We start from the raw sequence: 17,614 nt of genomic DNA on the forward strand, positions 1-17,614 counted from the left end.
GCATATGTGAGCACGATGCTGCACTCGTTAATGGGAGCGGAGGCCCCGGCGGGTCCGCTGGAGGTGGAGGGAGCATACCGAGTGATGGCGCGAGGACCGAGAGCAGGAGAAATTCCTAGAGCCATAGTGGTGAGATTCCTCCGTTTTAAGGACAAAGAGATGGTCCTTAGGTGGGCAAAGAAAACTCGGAGCAGTAGGTGGGAGAACGCGGTGATCCGCGTATATCAAGACTGGAGTGCGGAGGTGGCGAGAAGGAGGGCGAGCTTTAATCGGGCCAAGGCGGTGCTTCACAAAAAGAAGATAAAATTTGTAATGCTGCAACCGGCAAGACTGTGGGTCACATATCAAGGGAGGCACCACTACTTTGAGACGGCGGATGAGGCGTGGACTTTTATTGTGGAAGAAAAACTGGAAAAAGAACGTTTGAAACAAAGTGGTGGGGCGAGTATGGGGGGCGAAGAGGGGGGAAAAAAGGGGGGGAAAGATGAGTTTTATATTATTAATCCTGCGATGCGGTAACTTTTCTCTCTTCCACAGGTGGTGGTGGAGGGAGGAAGGGAGGTGGAGGAGATGGGGCGTTGGCCATGGGGGGCTGGGCCAAAAGGGAAGCGCGGGCTTTGTTCCCGCGCTATGATAATCATGGCGGGAATAGGGAAGCAGGAAGGAGGGGGCGTCGCACGGTGTGAGCCGAGGTCACGGGGGGAAGCAGAGGTCGGCCAGAGTTTGCTGACTTCTGGGTGCAACTACGCTAGTGGGGGATCTAGCGGGGGGGGGAGTTACTGGGTTGCTGCTACTGGGGAGAGGGGGGAGCCGGAATGGGGTGGGGTGGGCGGGGGGGCGCCTGGGGGGGGGGGGGACACAGCTGCGTGGGAACCGGGTGAGGAGCTGGAAAAAGGGGATGGCTAATCGACAAGGGGGGGGGTAAAAAGCCCCCCAACCCGGTTGATCACGTGGAATGTGAGAGGGCTGAACGGGTCGATAAAGAGGGCACGAGTACTCGCACATCTTAAGAAACTTAAGGCAGACGTGGTTATGTTACAAGAGACGCACTTGAAACTTATAGACCAGGTTAGACTACGCAAAGGATGGGTGGGACAGGTGTTTCATTCGGGGCTAGATGCGAAAAACAGGGGGGTGGCTATACTAGTGGGGAAGCAGGTTATGTTTGAGGCAAAGACCATAGTGGCAGATAGCGGGGGCAGATACGTGATGGTGAGTGGCAAATTACAGGGGGAGGCGGTGGTCTTGGTAAACGTATATGCCCCGAACTGGGATGATGCCAATTTTATGAGGCGCATGCTAGGACGCATCCCGGACCTAGAGGTGGGAAAGTTGGTAATGGGGGGAGATTTTAATACGGTGCTGGAGCCAGGGCTGGACAGGTAGAGATCCAGGACTGGAAGGAGGCCGGCTGCAGCCATGGTGCTTAAAGATTTTATGGAGCAGATGGGAGGAGTAGACCCGTGGAGATTTAGCAGACCTAGGAGTAAGGAGTTTTCGTTTTTCTCCTATGTCCACAAAGTTTATTCGCGAATAGACTTTTTTGTTTTGGGAAGGGCGTTGATCCCGAAGGTGAGGGGGACGGAGTATACGGCTATAGCCATTTCGGATCACGCTCCACATTGGGTAGACTTGGAGATAGGGGAGGAAACAGAAGGGCGTCCACACTGGAGAATGGACATGGGACTAATGGCAGATGAAGGGATGTGTCTAAGGGTGAGGGGGTGCATTGAAAAATATTTGGAACTCAATGATAACGGGGAGGTCCAGGTGGGAGTGGTCTGGGCGGCGCTGAAGGCAGTGGTTAGAGGGGAGCTATTATCAATAAGGGCACATAAAGGAAAGCAGGAGAGTAGGGAATGGGAGCGGTTGCTGCAAGAACTTCTGAGGGTGGACAGGCAATATGCGGAGGCACCGGAGGAGGGACTGTACAGGGAAAGGCAAAGGTTACACATAGAATTTGACTTGCTGACAACGGGTACTGCAGAAGCACAGTGGAGGAAGGCACAGGGTGTACAGTATGAGTATGGGGAGAAGGCGAGCAGGTTGCTGGCCCATCAATTGAGGAAAAGGGGAGCAGCGAGGGAAATAGGGGGAGTGAGGGATGAGAAAGGAGAGATAGAGCGGGGAGCAGAGAGAGTGAATGGAGTGTTCAAGGCATTCTATAAAAGATTATACGAAGCTCGGCCCCCGGATGGGAAGGAGAGAATGATGTGCTTCCTGGACCGGCTGGAATTTCCTAAGGTGGAGGAGCAGGAGAGGGTGGGACTGGGAGCACAGATCGAGATAGAGGAAGTAGTGAAAGGAATTAGGAGTATGCAGGCGGGGAAGGCTCCGGGACCGGATGGATTTCCAGTCGAATTTTATAGGAAATATGTGGACTTGCTTGCCCCGATACTGATGAGAACCTTTAATGAGGCGAAGGAAAGGGGACAGCTGCCCCCGACTATGTCTGAGGCAACAATATCGCTTCTCCTAAAGAAGGAAAAAGACCTGCTGCAATGCGGGTCCTATAGACCTATTTCCCTCCTAAATGTAGACGCTAAGATTCTGGCCAAGGTAATGGCAATGAGGAAAGAGGATTGTGTCCCGGGGGTAGTCCATGAGGACCAAACTGGGTTTGTGAAGGGGAGACAGCTAAATACGAATATACGGAGGCTGCTAGGGGTAGTGATGATGACCCCACCAGAGGGGGAAGCGGAGATAGTGGTGGCGATGGATGCCGAGAAAGCATTTGATAGAGTGGAGTGGGATTATTTGTGGGAGGTGTTGAGGAGATTTGGCTTTGGAGATGAGTATATTAGATGGGTACAGCTGCTGTATAGGGCCCCGATGGTGAGCGTATTTTCGGCTCCATAGAGGGACGAGGCAGGGATGTCCTCTGTCCCCATTATTGTTTGCACTGGCGATTGAGCCCCTGGCAATAGCATTGAGGGGTTCCAGGAAGTGGAGGGGAGTACTCAGGGGAGGAGAGGAACACCGGGTATCTCTTTACGCGGACGATTTATTGGTGTATGTGGCGGACCCGGCGGAGAGGATGCCAGAGATAATGCGGATACTTGGGGAGTTTGGAGAATTTTCAGGATATAAGCTGAACATGTGGAAAAGTGAGCTGTTTGTGGTGCATCCAGGGGAGCAGAGCAGAGAAATAGAGGACTTACCGTTGAGGAAGGTAACAAGGGACTTTCGCTACTTGGGGATCCAGATAGCCAAGAATTGGGGTACATTGCATAGGTTAAACTTAACGGGGTTGGTGGAACAGATGGAGGAGGACTTCAAGAGATGGGACATGGTATCCCTGTCACTGGCAGGGAGGGTACAAGCGGTTAAAATGGTGGTCCTCCCGAGATTCCTCTTTGTGTTTCAGTGCCTCCCGGTGGTGATCACGAAGGCTTTTTTCAAAAGGATTGAGAAGAGTATCATGAGTTTTGTGTGGGTCGGGAAGACCCCGAGAGTGAGGAAGGGATTTTTGCAGCGTAGTAGGGATAGGGGGGGGGGCTGGCGCTACCGAGCCTGAATGAGTACTACTGGGCAGCCAACATCTCAATGGTATGTAAGTGGATGGGAGAAGAGGAGGGAGCGGCGTGGAAGAGATTGGAGAAGGCGTCCTGTAGGGGGACTTGCCTACAAGCCATGGTGAGGGCGCCGTTGCCGTTCTCACCGAAGAAATACACCACAAGCCCGGTGGTGGTGGCTACTCTGAAAATTTGGGGGCAATGGAGACGGCATAGGGGAAAGACGGGAGCCTCGGTGTGGTCCCCGATAAGAAATAATCATAGGTTTGCTCCGGGGAGAATGGATGGGGGATTTGGAACATGGCAAAGAGCAGGAGTAACACAATTGAGAGATCTGTTTGTAGATGGGACGTTTGCAAGTTTGGGAGCGCTGACCGAAAAATATGGGTTGCCCCAAGGGAATGCATTCCGGTATATGCAACTGAGGGCTTTTACGAGGCAACAGGTGAGGGAATTCCCGCAGATCCCGACGCAGGAGGTGCAGGACAGAGTGATCTCAAAGACATGGGTGGGGAACGGTAAGGTGTCAGACATATATAGGGAGATGAGAGACGAGGGGGAGATTATGGTAGACGAGCTGAAAGGGAAATGGGAAGAAGAGCTGGGGGAGGAGATTGAGGAGGGGCTGTGGGCTGATGCCCTAAGTAGGGTAAACTCATCGTCCTCATGTGCCAAGCTAAGCCTGATACAATTTAAGGTGTTACACAGGGCGCATATGACTGGAACATGGCTTAGCAAATTTTTTGGTGTAGAGGATAGGTGTGCGAGATGCTCGAAAAGCCCAGCGAATCACACCCACATGTTCTGGTCATGTCCGGCACTACAGGGGTTTTGGGTGGGGGTGACAAAGGTGCTTTCGAAGGTAGTGGGGGTCCAGGTCGAACCAAACTGGGGGTTGGCTATATTTGGGGTTGCAGAAGAGCCGGGAGTGCAGGAGGCGAGAGAGACTGATGTTTTGGCCTTTGCGTCCCTAGTAGCCCGGCACAGGATACTGTTGATGTGGAAGGAGGCCAAGCCCCCGGGTGTGGAGACCTGGATAAATGACATGGCAGGGTTTATAAAGCTGGAACGGATTAAGTTCGTCCTAAGGGGATCGGCTCAAGGGTTCACCAGGCGGTGGCAACCGTTCGTCGAATACCTCACAGAAAGATAGAGGGAATGGAAAAGAAGAAGACAGCAGCAGCAGCCCGGGGGGGGGGGGGGGGAAACCAGAGGGATTCTCAGGGATGTTAATATATAAGTATAATATGTATAGGTTGTTGTTATAGATAATTGCATATTGGACTGTTAAAACATATTTTTGGAGAATATTTATCTGGGACAAGGCAGTTGCCATTTAGTTTTGTTTTTGTTTATATATTATTTATTTCTTGTTTATAAAACTGGCCATTGTTATTTATATTGTTATATTACTGTGTAAAGGATACACAATGTACTGTGATGGTTGGCCAAAAATTTTCAATAAAATATTTTTTTTTTTTACGACCAGGGATGGACCTCTGAGGCTGTATAAGGCTCTGGTCAGACCCCATTTGGAGTATTGTGAGCAGTTTTGGTCCCCGTATCTAAGGAAGGGTGTGCTGGCCTTGGAAAGGGTCTAGAGGAGGTTCACAAGAGTGATCCCTGGAATGAAGAACTTGTCGTATGAGGAACGGTTGAGGACTCTGGGTCTGTACTCGTTGGGAGTTTAGAAGGGTGAGGAGGATCTTATTGAAACTTACAGGATTCTGCGAGGCCTGGATAGAGTGGACGTGGCGAGGATGTTTCCACTTTTAGGAAAAACTAGAACCAGAGGACACCATCTCAGACTAAAGGGACGATCCTTTAAAACAGAGATGAGGAGGAATTTCTTCAGCCAGAGGGTTTTGAATCTGTGGAACTCTTTGCCGCAGAAGGTTGAGGAGGCCAAATCATTGAGTGTCTTTAAGACAGAGATGGATAGATTCTTGCTCAATAAGGGGATATAGGGAGAAGGCAGGAGAATGGGGATGAGAAAATATCAGCCATGATTGAATGGCGGAGCAGACTCGATCGGCCGACTGGCCTAATTCCGCTCCTATGTCCTATGGACTTATCTCTTCTGTTGGGAGGCGCTGATGGCACTGGTCATAATCCAAATATATAGCTGCTGGTCCTCTCTGTATAACTGTATGGAATGATGTTGGCTCTGTACTGGACTTGAGCCTGGGGTTATGTTGCATTATGTGGTATACATGTAACATGCTTTTAGAACTGGGCTTCTTGCAAATTTTAAAAATTTTTTATAAATGGGTGGGTATAAAGAATCCATGATTGGATCATACAGGAGTACAGACAGACCTGGTATCGGAGGGAAAGGGGTGTTGGTGTGCTTCTGGCGCTGCTGGGTGAGGGAGTTGTATATTTGCGCACAACCAAACTTGGCGAAAATATATCCTGAAGTCTCGTGATAATTGTGAGTAATTGCTGTGTGGGAAGGTGCGCACTATTTTACCACATCTTCATGGCTTTATCCTATTCTTCCTTATTTTCTGGTGGGGCTTTCAGAAGTACTAAAGTTATGCATAATGATTGTATTGTCTCAGTTGTACTGCTGTTCTCTCATTCCACTCTGTATTCATATATGTTGAGTCTTTACTTTTTCTTGCAGTGCTGGACCATTCCTGTGTTTTGTTGCCTTGTTAAAATGTAAAATAATATTTTTAAACTGTTTCCAAATGTTTCCAGAAAAATTGATCCCTATTCCAACATAAAGTTAATCTTAAACCTCCCAAAAAAGAAAGTGCAGTTATCATCATGGTGACACAAGCATTGAACTGAGGACGATTTTGCATTACTTGTAGCGCAATCATCTCCACCCTGCAGTTCTCGCGCAATCAGCAGCACAAAGCTTGTGGAGGTCCAAGCTGCTGATGCAGTGAGAACGTATTTATTTCCCTGGTCTCTCACTGCACCACTAGCTAGCCTAGCTCTGTAAACTGGTCAAGGTGGTTCAGCATATAAGCATTCTGGCATCATGATGTAAAGTAATATTGTGATAGAAAATAGCATTGTGATGGAAGCACACTGATGCTTTGGACTGGTGAAACATTAGTGCACTGACCTTTTGAACATGTACAATACTGGGAATCTCAACATCAAAACAAGGATCCGTCAATATCAGAACAGCAGGTTTTCATCTTCACAACTATTTTAAAAGGCAGGGGGAGGGGGGGCTGGCAACAATTCAGAAAAAATAACTAACAAATTGAAGTCCCTGCCCTAAACCTGAAGCAGAGTGAGCACCAGAGATAAAAAGGACACACTCAAATATGACCACAAACTGTCACTGTTGATAGCCGAGAATATCTCCCAACTTAATGCAGCATTGGTGTACAAACATTGGCGTGTGGATCCCTTGAAAGACAAATGACAACTGAAGTGTGAACAGAAACAGCCTGTGAACCACTGAAAGGCAGCTTTAGTCTGGGCAACATGCAGGAGAGGTTTCTGCTCAATAACAGCCAGAATCTCAGATATCAAGATCAGTTCTCTTTCCAAAAGGAGGGCTTAACTTTGAGTACAACGGATTACCCAGCGCACATTTAAAATAATCACTGCTTCATTATATTCAAAGTCACGAACGTCTATCTAGCACTCCACAAAATCTACTATTTTAAACCAAGACCAATGTGGTACAATTAAAGCACTTATGCCAAAAACCTTTAGAACAATGATAATGGTAGATTATCACATAAACAAGTTGCTTTTTGTATTGTGCGTTATTTTGATTTTCTGCACATTTTCGGCAGGAAGTTAACTTAATAATTCATGAAATGATAAATTTGCTCACAAATATTAGATAACCACCAACGTAACCTAACTCTGATTTATGGAAAAAGCTGAATTTCTTTCACTCACCATTTTGATCGGAGACTGTGTGAGGTCTGACTCTGAAACTGGTACATCATCACTTTCCATGACATAAATGCCTTTGCGAGACAATGCTTGAATGACAGGCTGGTGACCCTGCAATGCAGCCACCTGATCTCCTTTCAAAATTAGGCTGCAGACACGGCAATAGAGTTCACTTGACAGCAGTAGCTTGATGACAGGTGGTTTAATGTGCTCCTGTTCATACTGGTCGGTGTAGAAAGCATCCCTTAAATCCTCTGGGATATTATCTGCAATGAAGCAAAAAAGAGATTAGAAGAATCTGCACACATTTACAGCCAATCATATTTAGTTACTTTAAGATAAATTTATTTCATTCATCCTAAATATAAATTTCTAATAAAACAGATGGTCAGTTCATAGCCCCATTCCTTGAGCTTGACTGACACTGAAATCTGTAAAACAATACATTAAAATAGATATAACGATTCCAGAGCATTCCGTTTTAAGGATGTTAGAGAAGAACTCAGTGATGCCATATTATAACAAAGTAGCACTTTTATTTATTCTTTCATGGAATGTGAGTGGCACTGGCAAAGCAGCATTTGTTGCTCATCCCTAATTGGCCCAGTGGCTTGTTCAGCCATTTCAGAGGGCAGAGCCCCATAGGATCAGTTTTCGATCAAGTCGCTCTTACTCTTCTAAACTCTAGTGAATAAAACCTAACCTCTCCAATCTTTCCTCATAAGTCAAGCTACCCATTCCAGGACTTAGTCAGGTAAACCTTCTTTGAACTGCTTCTAATGCATTTGCCTATTTCCTTAAATAAGGAGGCCAATACTGTGCACATTACTCACCAATGCCCTGTAGAACTGATGCATAACCTCCCTACTTTTGTAATCAATTCATTCCGTAATAAACATTAACATTTTATTAGCTTTCCTAATTATTTGCTGTATCTATATACCAGCTTTTTGTGATTCATGCACCAGGACACCCAGATCCCTCTGCATCTCAGAGCTCTGCAATCTCTCGCTATTTAGATAACAAGTTCCTTTTTTATTCTTCCTGCCAAAATGGACAATTTCACATTAGCCCACATTGTATTCACTTGGCAGATTTTTGCCCACTATGTCCCTTTTTAGCCTCGTTACGTCCTCTTCACAATTAACTTTCCTACCTACCTTTGTGCCGACATACCATTAGTCCCTTCATCCAAGTCATTTATTAAATTGTAACGTTAAGGCCCCAGCACTGATCCTGCGACACCAAACTTGTCATATCATGCCAACCAGAAAAAGACCCATTTATGCCAACTCTATCTCCTGTTAGCCAGCCATCTCCAATCCATGCCAAAATGTTACCCCCTACACCATGAGCTTTGCCGCAATAATCTTTGATGTGGCACCATATTAAATGCCTTCTGGAAATCTAAATACAGTACATCCACCAGTTCTCCTTTATCCACAGCACATGTGACCACTTCAAAGAACTCCCATAAGTGCTGGAAAATAGGATTAGAATATTTACGTGGTGGGCCGAAGGACCTTTCCTGTGCTGTAGACCTCTATGTCTCTGATTCTAAATTGGTTAAACATGAAATCCCTTCCACAAAACCACGTTGACTCTTACCCAAATACCTTGCATTTTTCCAAGTTCCCTGCTTTAACATTGGCTTCTAAAAGCTGTAAGGGGAACAAAGGGGGGGGGGGGGGGGGCTAGGCTGACTATAACAGGTCACATGTGGCAACAAAGAGAAAACTGGCACTTTGGAGGGTTCCCAAACAAAGGGAAACCCCGGAGTGCATGCGCACACATTGTTGGTGGTCATGTTGGGTGGCCCCGAACGAAGGGAATCCCCGGAGCGCAGGGGCCCAGCCTCATGGGGAGTACAGTGGGGGGGTGGCCCCTAACAAAGGGAAACCGCAGAGTGCAGGGGCACAACCACAATGCAAGTTGACCCCGCAGATTTGAGGGGGGGGGGTACAACAGAAACCCCCCTAGCAAAATAGTCAATAGTTATTTGGAGCGTCAGGTGACTTAATGGCCCAGTGAAAAGATCCAGAGTCTTCGCCCATCTGAAAAGTATGAAAGCTGACATAGTCTTCTTCCAAGAGACACACCTGAGGGAGAAGGACCGACTGCGAGCAAGAAAGGGCTGGGTGGGACAGACATTGCCATTACTGCTAGGGGAAGAGAGCCAGGGGAGTAGCCATACTGTTAAAGAAGAGGACGGTTTTTACTGCGATGAGGACGGTTATGGACCCAGGGGATCGGCACATCATGGTCAGCGGTGTCCTGGAAAGGGCACCAGTGGTCTGGTCAATGTGTACGCTCCCAACTGGGACGACACGGAGTTCATAAAGAAGAACATGGCGGAAATCCCCGACACAGATACGCAGCAACTGGGGGCACATCAACTTCTTTGTAGTAGGAAAAGCGGTTCTTCCAGAAATAGTAGGAGCAGAATACTCCGTGATCGTAATCTCTAACCACTCTCCAGAATGGATAAGGGAGCCGAAATCAGAATGGGTGAGGATGGAAGCGAGCTCCTGCAAAGAGACGTCTCACCTGGCCCTTGCCACAGCAACACTCCCAGCCCAGCCAGCTAAGCACTCTACAAGCCCAGTGGTAATAGCCATGCTCCGGATGTGGAACCAGGTAAGGACTGACCGAAATGTCCACCAAGGCCCCTACATGCAACCACCATAGATTCGCACCAGCCACATGGACGCCACCTTTAAGAGATGGAGACGGGATGGTAAGACACTGACCTACAAATTTAAAACTTTCTCCCCAAGGAGATGACATACCCACGGACACCGAAAAATTCAATGATAGAAGAACTGTTGGACACGGGTGACTTAGGAAGGTGGAACTGTGGGAACCTGTGCGGGCGACTAAGAGGCAAGTTTGCCACAGGACGAGACATGGGAAAAATGGGAGGAAGAACTAGGAGTAGAAATAGGGTGGTTACTCTGGAGCGAAGAACTGAGCAGGGCAAACTCAACCTCCACATGCGCAAGGTTAAACCTAATGCAGCTGAAAGTGGTGCACAGAGTGCACCTAACCAGAACCCAAATGAGCAGGTTCTTCACGGAGGTGGAGGGCAAGTGTGAATGGTGCCGAGGAGACTCGGCCAACCACACGCACATGTTCTGGGCATACTGGATGAAAGCAAATTACTGCGGATGCTGGAATCTAAAATGAAAGAGAAAATGCTGGAAAATCTCAGCAAGTCTGGCAGCATCTGTAGGGAGAGAAAAGAGTTAATGTTTCGAGTCCGATGACTTTGACAAAGAGGCCTGTCGGGTTCTGGACAGCCTTCTTTGAGATAATGTTCAAGGTTGTGGATGAGGGTGGAGCTAAGTCCGAAAGTGGCAGTCTTTGGGTTATCAGACCAGACAGAACTCTTCATGGGGAGGGAGACCAACGCCCTTGTCTCCCTAATTGCCCGCTGAAGAGTCTTGCTCAGTTGCCGATCAGCAGCACCATTTAAAGCTGCAGACTGGCTGGCTGACCGGTCGGAATTTCTCCAGCTGGAGAAAATCAAATTTGCCATCGAAGAGTCGGAAGAGGGCTTTCCCCAAGATGTGGAAGCCATTCATCATCTTGTTCCAGGTCCTGTTTGTAGCCAACAGCTAATAGACAGGGGGGGAAAGGGAGGGGTGCCACAGATTATAAAAGAAAGGGAAGGGGGAAGGAGCAAGAGAGGGAGTGGGGAAACGGAGAACATGAGGGAGCAGCAATATGTGTGGAAATACACGCCAGGGCCAACAACAGACAGGCCAACATCGGCAGACAAGCAAAACAGGCAGATGTAATGATTCTCGTTTGTTTTGTTGCTCTCGTTCTTTGGTCTATCTTTCTTTTGTAACTTGTCATGGGAATGTCACTTTAAGAAATGATTGCCTTCTCAAGCGACTGCAGTGATGTCATTGTGTGGGTGGAAGCTTTTTACTTTTGTTTTAAGCTGCAAGCTATTTTTGGCTGAGTTTTAGTTTCGTTTTCAGTTGGAGAGCAGCATTCAAACCAAGGAGGTGTATTTTGGTCTCTCGCTCACTGCATGCTAAAGAATGTCTCCAGATCACTTGATGATTTCAAAGTAATACCTGTTTCTGTAAGGAATGCAAACCTACTGTCTTTGTTAAAAAGGATCTTTGACTTACAGTGCAGAAGGAGGCCATTCAGCCCATCGAGTCTGCACCGGTCCTTATAAAGAGCACCCTACTCAAACCCACATATTTACCCTTTCCCTGTAGCCCAGTAACCCCCACTTAACCTTTTTGGACATATAGAACATAGAAAATACAGCACAGAACAGGCCCTTCGGCCCACGATGTTGTGCCGAACCTTTGTCCTAGATTAATCATAGATTATCATTGAATTTACAGTGCAGAAGGAGGCCATTCGGCCCTTTGAGTCTGCAGCAGCTTTTGGAAAGAGCACCCTACCCAAACTCAACACCTCCACCCAACACGAAGGGCAATTTGGACATTAAGGGCAATTTATCATTGGCCAATTCACCGAACCCGCACATCTTTGGACTGTGGGAGGAAACCGGAGCACCCGGAGGAAACCCACGCAGACACGGGGAGGACGTGCAGACTCCGCACAGACAATGACCCAAGCCGGAATCGAACCTGGGACCATGGAGCTGTGAAGCAATTGTGCTATCCACAATGCTACCGTGCTGTCCTTAAGAACAAATAAATCTACACTATATCATTTTCCCGTAATCCATGTACCTATCCAATAGCTGCTTGAAGGTCCCTAATGTTTCCGACTCAACTACTTCCACAGGCAGTGCATTCCATGCCCCCACTACTCTCTGGGTAAAGAACCTACCTCTGATATCCCTCCTATATCTTCCACCTGTCACCTTAAATTTATGTCCCCTTGTAATGGTGTTCCACCCGGGAAAAAAAGTCTCTGACTGTCTACTCTATCTATTCCCCTGATCATCTTGTAAACCTCTATCAAGTCGCCCCTCGTCCTTCTCCGCTCTAATGAGAAAAGGCCTAGCACCCTGAACCTTTCCTCGTAAGACCTACTCTCCATTCCAGGCAACATCCTGGTAAATCTTCTTTGCACCTTTTCCAAAGCTTCCACATCCTTCCTAAAATGAGGCGACCAGAACTGTACACAGTACTCCAAATGTGGCCTTACCAAAGTTTTGTACAGCTGCATCATCACCTCACGGCTCTTAAATTCAATCCCTCTGTTAATGAACGCGAGCACACCATAGGCCTTCTTCACAGCTCTATCCACTTGAGTGGCAACTTTCAAAGATGTATGAACATAGACCCCAAGATCTCTCTGCTCCTCCACATTGCCAAGAACTCTACCGTTAACCCTGTATTCCGCATTCATATTTGTCCTTCCAAAATGGACAACCTCACACTTTTCAGGGTTAAACTCCATCTGCCACTTCTCAGCCCAGCTCTGCATCCTATCTATGTCTCTTTGCAGCCGACAACAGCCCTCCTTACTATCCACAACTCCACCAATCTTCGTATCGTCTGCAAATTTACTGACCCACCCTTCAACTCCCTCATCCAAGTCATTAATGAAAATCACAAACAGCAGAGGACCCAGAACTGATCCCTGCGGTACACCACTGGTAACTGGGATCCAGGCTGAATACTGACACTATGGGCAATTTAGCATGGCAATCAACCTAACCGGCACATCTTTGGACTGTGGGAGGAAACCAGAGCACCCGGAGGAAACCCATGCAGACAAGGGGAGAACGTGCAGATTCCGCACAGACAGTGACCCAACCCGGGAATTGAACCTGGGACCCTGGAGCTGTGAAGCAACTGTGCTAACCACTATGCTACCGTGCTGCCCAAATTAAGACTGATGCAAAATACCTGTTTAATTCATCTGCTACTACCCAATTTCCATTATCAATTATTCAGACGCACTTTCTATGGAACCAACTCTTTTCTTACTAATATCTATCGAAACTCTGCCTATCCATCTTTATCTATCTAGCTTTCACCCGTACTCTAAAGAATGACAAAAAAGATTGATATGGGGGAATACTAGAGTACGGGAGAAAGATAGATAGATGTTCTTTATATTCTTTCCAATCTTCTGACCTGTCATTCATCTTTGTGCAAAAATATACCTTTTCTTTAAGTTTACTACTGTTTTTAGTTTTACTGGTGAACCAGATGATGGGCCCACCCCTTGGAATTTTTGTTTCTCATGGAATGAGTCTATTCTGTGTATTTTGAAATATTCCTTTAAATGTCTGCCACTGAACCTCCACTGATCCGTCTCTTAAACATATTTGCCAGTTCATTTTAGCTTTGCCCACCTAATTTTTCCAATCTATATGTGGATTGAAACCCCCTGTGATTATCGCCGTACCTTTCCAATAATCTTCCATCATCTCTTCCTTTATAGTCTATCCTACCATGTAGTTACAATTAGGGGGCCTGTACATCACTCCCACAAGTGACTTCTTGCCTTTACCATTTCACACCTCAACTCAAACAGTTTTTACATCCTGGTTTCCTGAATTTAGATTATCTCTGTGACAATACCATCATTAATTAACAGAGCTTCCCCTTCACCTTTTTTTAAACTTCCTGTCCTTCCTAACTGTCAAATACCCTACAAATTCAGTCCCAATCTGGATTATTTTATAGCTATGTCTCTGTATGGCTATCAGATAGTACTTATTAATTGTTTTGATTTCAATGCTATGTGTGCTTATGGTACTGTCCTTTTATTACCTTTGTAGCTCTAGTCTTACCTGCTGATTTATTGTTAGATTTGTACTCTGTCCCTTCCTTTCAGTCTGTTTCCCATATTAGTACCTGTTGCTCTTGCCTTGTCTCTACACTTTGGTATACCACATCTTCCTAAACATAATTCCTTGCACCCACTGTAGGGAAGTAGAGAGTTTAAAAATTCTCTACTTCCCTAGTTATATGGCTTGCTCGAACATCAGCTCCTACATGGTTCCGGTGTAGACAGTCCCAACGGTAACCTTTCCTCTTTCCCTAGCTCTGGTGCCAGTGCCCATGAACCAGAACCCACTTCTCCAATACCCAGTCTTTGAGCCATGCATTCATTTCTCTAATCTTATTTGTCGAGGCCAATTTGCACACGGCTCAGGTAATAATCCAGAAATTATCACCTTTGCTTCTTACTATGCAGAACCTCATTCTCCATTATGCCCATGTCATTGGTATCCTCATAGACCATGACCCAAGATGCACCACTCTGGAACTGGTCCAGCAACACAGCTGTCTGGACTCTTCTTACAGAGAACAGTGTCAATCGTCCTCACTATACTGTCCTGTACTACCACTATATCCACCAACTAAATGGATTATCGCACCACGGTGCCAGAGGCAGTCACATCATCCACCCTGCAGCCCTCGCTCTCATCCAAACAAGCTGAAAGAACTTCAAACCTGTTGGACAATTGCAAAGGCTGGCACTCTTACCCTCTGGGTTCCCTTACCTACCTCACACACAGTCATATTTTCATGTCCCTGACCAAATCAGAAGATCATATCTTAAGTGGTGTGACTCCCTCCTGATACAAAGCATCATTCCCCCTCCCTGATCTGTCACAGAGTCTACAGCTCAGCCTCCAGCTCGATGACTCTGAGCCGAACTTCCTCAAGCCACGAACACTATACTGAAGGCGTGTTTGTCCTGAATCACAATGTTATCCATTCAAATAATTAATTAAATATATAATTAACCTTACCACTGAGTTGTGCAAGGTTTTAAACCTTAGGATAGAGTAGAATATACCCACTTGCAAAATTCTCACCAAACAGTAGTAGAGTAACAACCCATCTTAAAAGGGGAGAAAGATAGAAAAAGCAAAGGGTAACTAACAACTCCTCGTTTCGCTGAGCTCCCCACTTACCAAACCCCAAGTTTGCACTCAGCTTTCTTGATGCACTCTATTTGCTTAGGCTTCACTATATGAACTGAATTTATAGAAAACTGAACTGGGATTACAGAACCCAATTAAACCAGTTAGCCAATTAACTACTCAGCTCCCACAGTTGAGAGCGAGTTTACCCTGTCTAAATTGCTAGAAAGAAATAACTTAATCTGCTTACAGTACTTTCCAGTTGCTGCTAATTATAGGCTAGATTAAATTTTAAGAGCAAAATTTAAGAACAATTTAGAGTCACATGTACCAAGGTACAATGAAAAGTATTGTTCAGCATACAGTCCAGGCAGATCGCTCCATACATGTAAACATAGAACATACGATAAATACATGGGGATACGTAATGAAAACTACATAACATAGACAGCGGGTGAAGTATATGGTATATAGTGCTAACAATTTAAACACTCCCACTTACCAAACTCCAAACTTGCACTCAATTTGTGAAGTCTAGTTATAGGGGTATTGCGACTGGAAGCTCTTCAAAAACACCATGAAGTGGAAACATAATAATAGATGAGAAAGAACATGCTGGTATATAGAGCTCGAGAAGACAACAAAGGAAAGGTGAAATGAAAACATGAAAATGAGGAATCATAGAATTTACAGTGCAGAAGACCATTCGGCCCATTGAGTCTGCACCGGCCCTTGGAAAGAGCACCCTACTTAAGCCACTCCCACATAGGTTCATCAGACCACCTGGGATGGTGGAACTGTCCTATGAGGAACGATTCAGGAGACTGGGGATGTATTTGCAATGAGAGAAGATGCCATTAAAACAAACAAAACTGCCTCCACCCTATCCCCCTCACCCAGTAATCCCACCTAACCTTTTGTGCACTAAGGGGCAATTTAGCATGGCCAATCTACACATATTTGGACTGTGGGAGGAAACCCACGCAGACACGAGAAGGAAGTGCAAACTCCACACAGTCACCCGAGCCAGAATTGAACCCGGGTCCCTGGAGCTGTGAGGCAGCAGTGCTAACCACAGTGCCGGATATGTGAAGTGCATACACTGTGGTAAGAGAAGTCATGAGAATTCAGAGAGCAATGGAACATATGCGCAGCATTTAGTCATGAAATAGGATACAGCAGCAGAGATTTGGTTCAATTGGAGATCATGTAGGCTGCAAAAGAAAGTTAGAGGGAATTTGTGAGAAGGAGATGCAAATTAGGTATAGGTAGGAATGAAGCCAGGCAATATTGTAAATGAAATTAAGTGCTGTGGTAACTGACTGAATATACCATTTAAAACTCAGTTCAAAACTATTCTCGGATTTTGTTTAATGCCAGAGGCGGGTACAATTTTCCTTTAAAAAACAGTTAGACAATTACATGGGCAGACGGTGTATAGAGAGATATGGGTCAAATGCAGGCAAGTGGGACTAGCTTAGTGATAGAAACTGGGTGGCATGGAGAAGCGGGGCTGAAAGGCTTGTTTCCATGCTGTAAACATCTATGACTCTATGTGCAGCCAGCAGGGAGCGGGTGGGGGATGTAGAATCAGCAACTAAGGGGTAAAGTTGTCAAGAAAAACTGAACAGGAGACTTTGGCCTCAAGGAAAATTATAATTTATCCAGGAGCGGACATTGGAACATAGGAGGAGGCCATCCAGCCCCTTGTGACTAATCTTCCATTTAACTAGATCTTGGCTGATCATCTATCTCAACATGTTTCCACCATCTCCAGATCCCTTTATGTCAGTATTTATAAATCTATGTATCAATTTCTGTCTTGAACATACTCCAATGACTGAGCTTCCACAGTCCTCTGAGATAGAGAATTCCAAAGATTCAGCATCCTCCGAGTGACAAAATTCTTCCTCAACTCAGTCCTAAATGGCTTGATCCCTAATTTTGAGACTTTGTCTCCTGTTTTAGATACCCCCAACCGGGGAACCATTCTTCCTTTATCTACCCTGTCTAATCCTTTAAGAATTTTGTAAGTTTCAATGGCATCTTCTCTCATTGTGAATACATCCCCAGTCTCCTGAATCATTCCTCATAGGACAGTTCCACCATCCCAGGTGTTCTGGTGAACCTCTGCTACACCCCCTCTATGGCAAGTATATCCTTCGTAGGCAAGGGTGGAGGGGAAAACTGTACACAATTCCTTGTCCAACATAGGCCATCTACCATTACCTTCCTAATTGCTTGTTGCACATTTAAGCTGGCTTTCAGTGACTCATGAACAACGACACTTGGGTCCCCTTGAACACCAACATTTCTCAATGGCTCACCATTTAAGAAATACTCTGCATCTCTGTTCCACCTACCAAAGTGAATAACCTCACATGTATCCAAAATT

The 17,614-nt window shown here is 46.1% G+C and overlaps 1 protein-coding gene across 4 annotated transcripts in view; it reads right to left on the minus strand.

Moving 5' to 3' along the window:
* Positions 1-17,614, minus strand: part of camsap1b (calmodulin regulated spectrin-associated protein 1b) — a 140,378-nt gene that overhangs the window by 72,097 nt on the left and 50,667 nt on the right. For all 4 annotated transcript variants that reach the window (XM_072488726.1, XM_072488725.1, XM_072488727.1 and 1 more), the window contains exon 2: positions 7,395-7,657. In XM_072488726.1, coding sequence (XP_072344827.1) covers positions 7,395-7,657 — 263 coding nt within the window. The remainder of the gene's footprint in view (positions 1-7,394; positions 7,658-17,614) is intronic.

Source organism: Scyliorhinus torazame, chromosome 22, assembly GCF_047496885.1.
Source record: "Scyliorhinus torazame isolate Kashiwa2021f chromosome 22, sScyTor2.1, whole genome shotgun sequence".
NCBI lineage: Eukaryota > Metazoa > Chordata > Chondrichthyes > Carcharhiniformes > Scyliorhinidae > Scyliorhinus > Scyliorhinus torazame.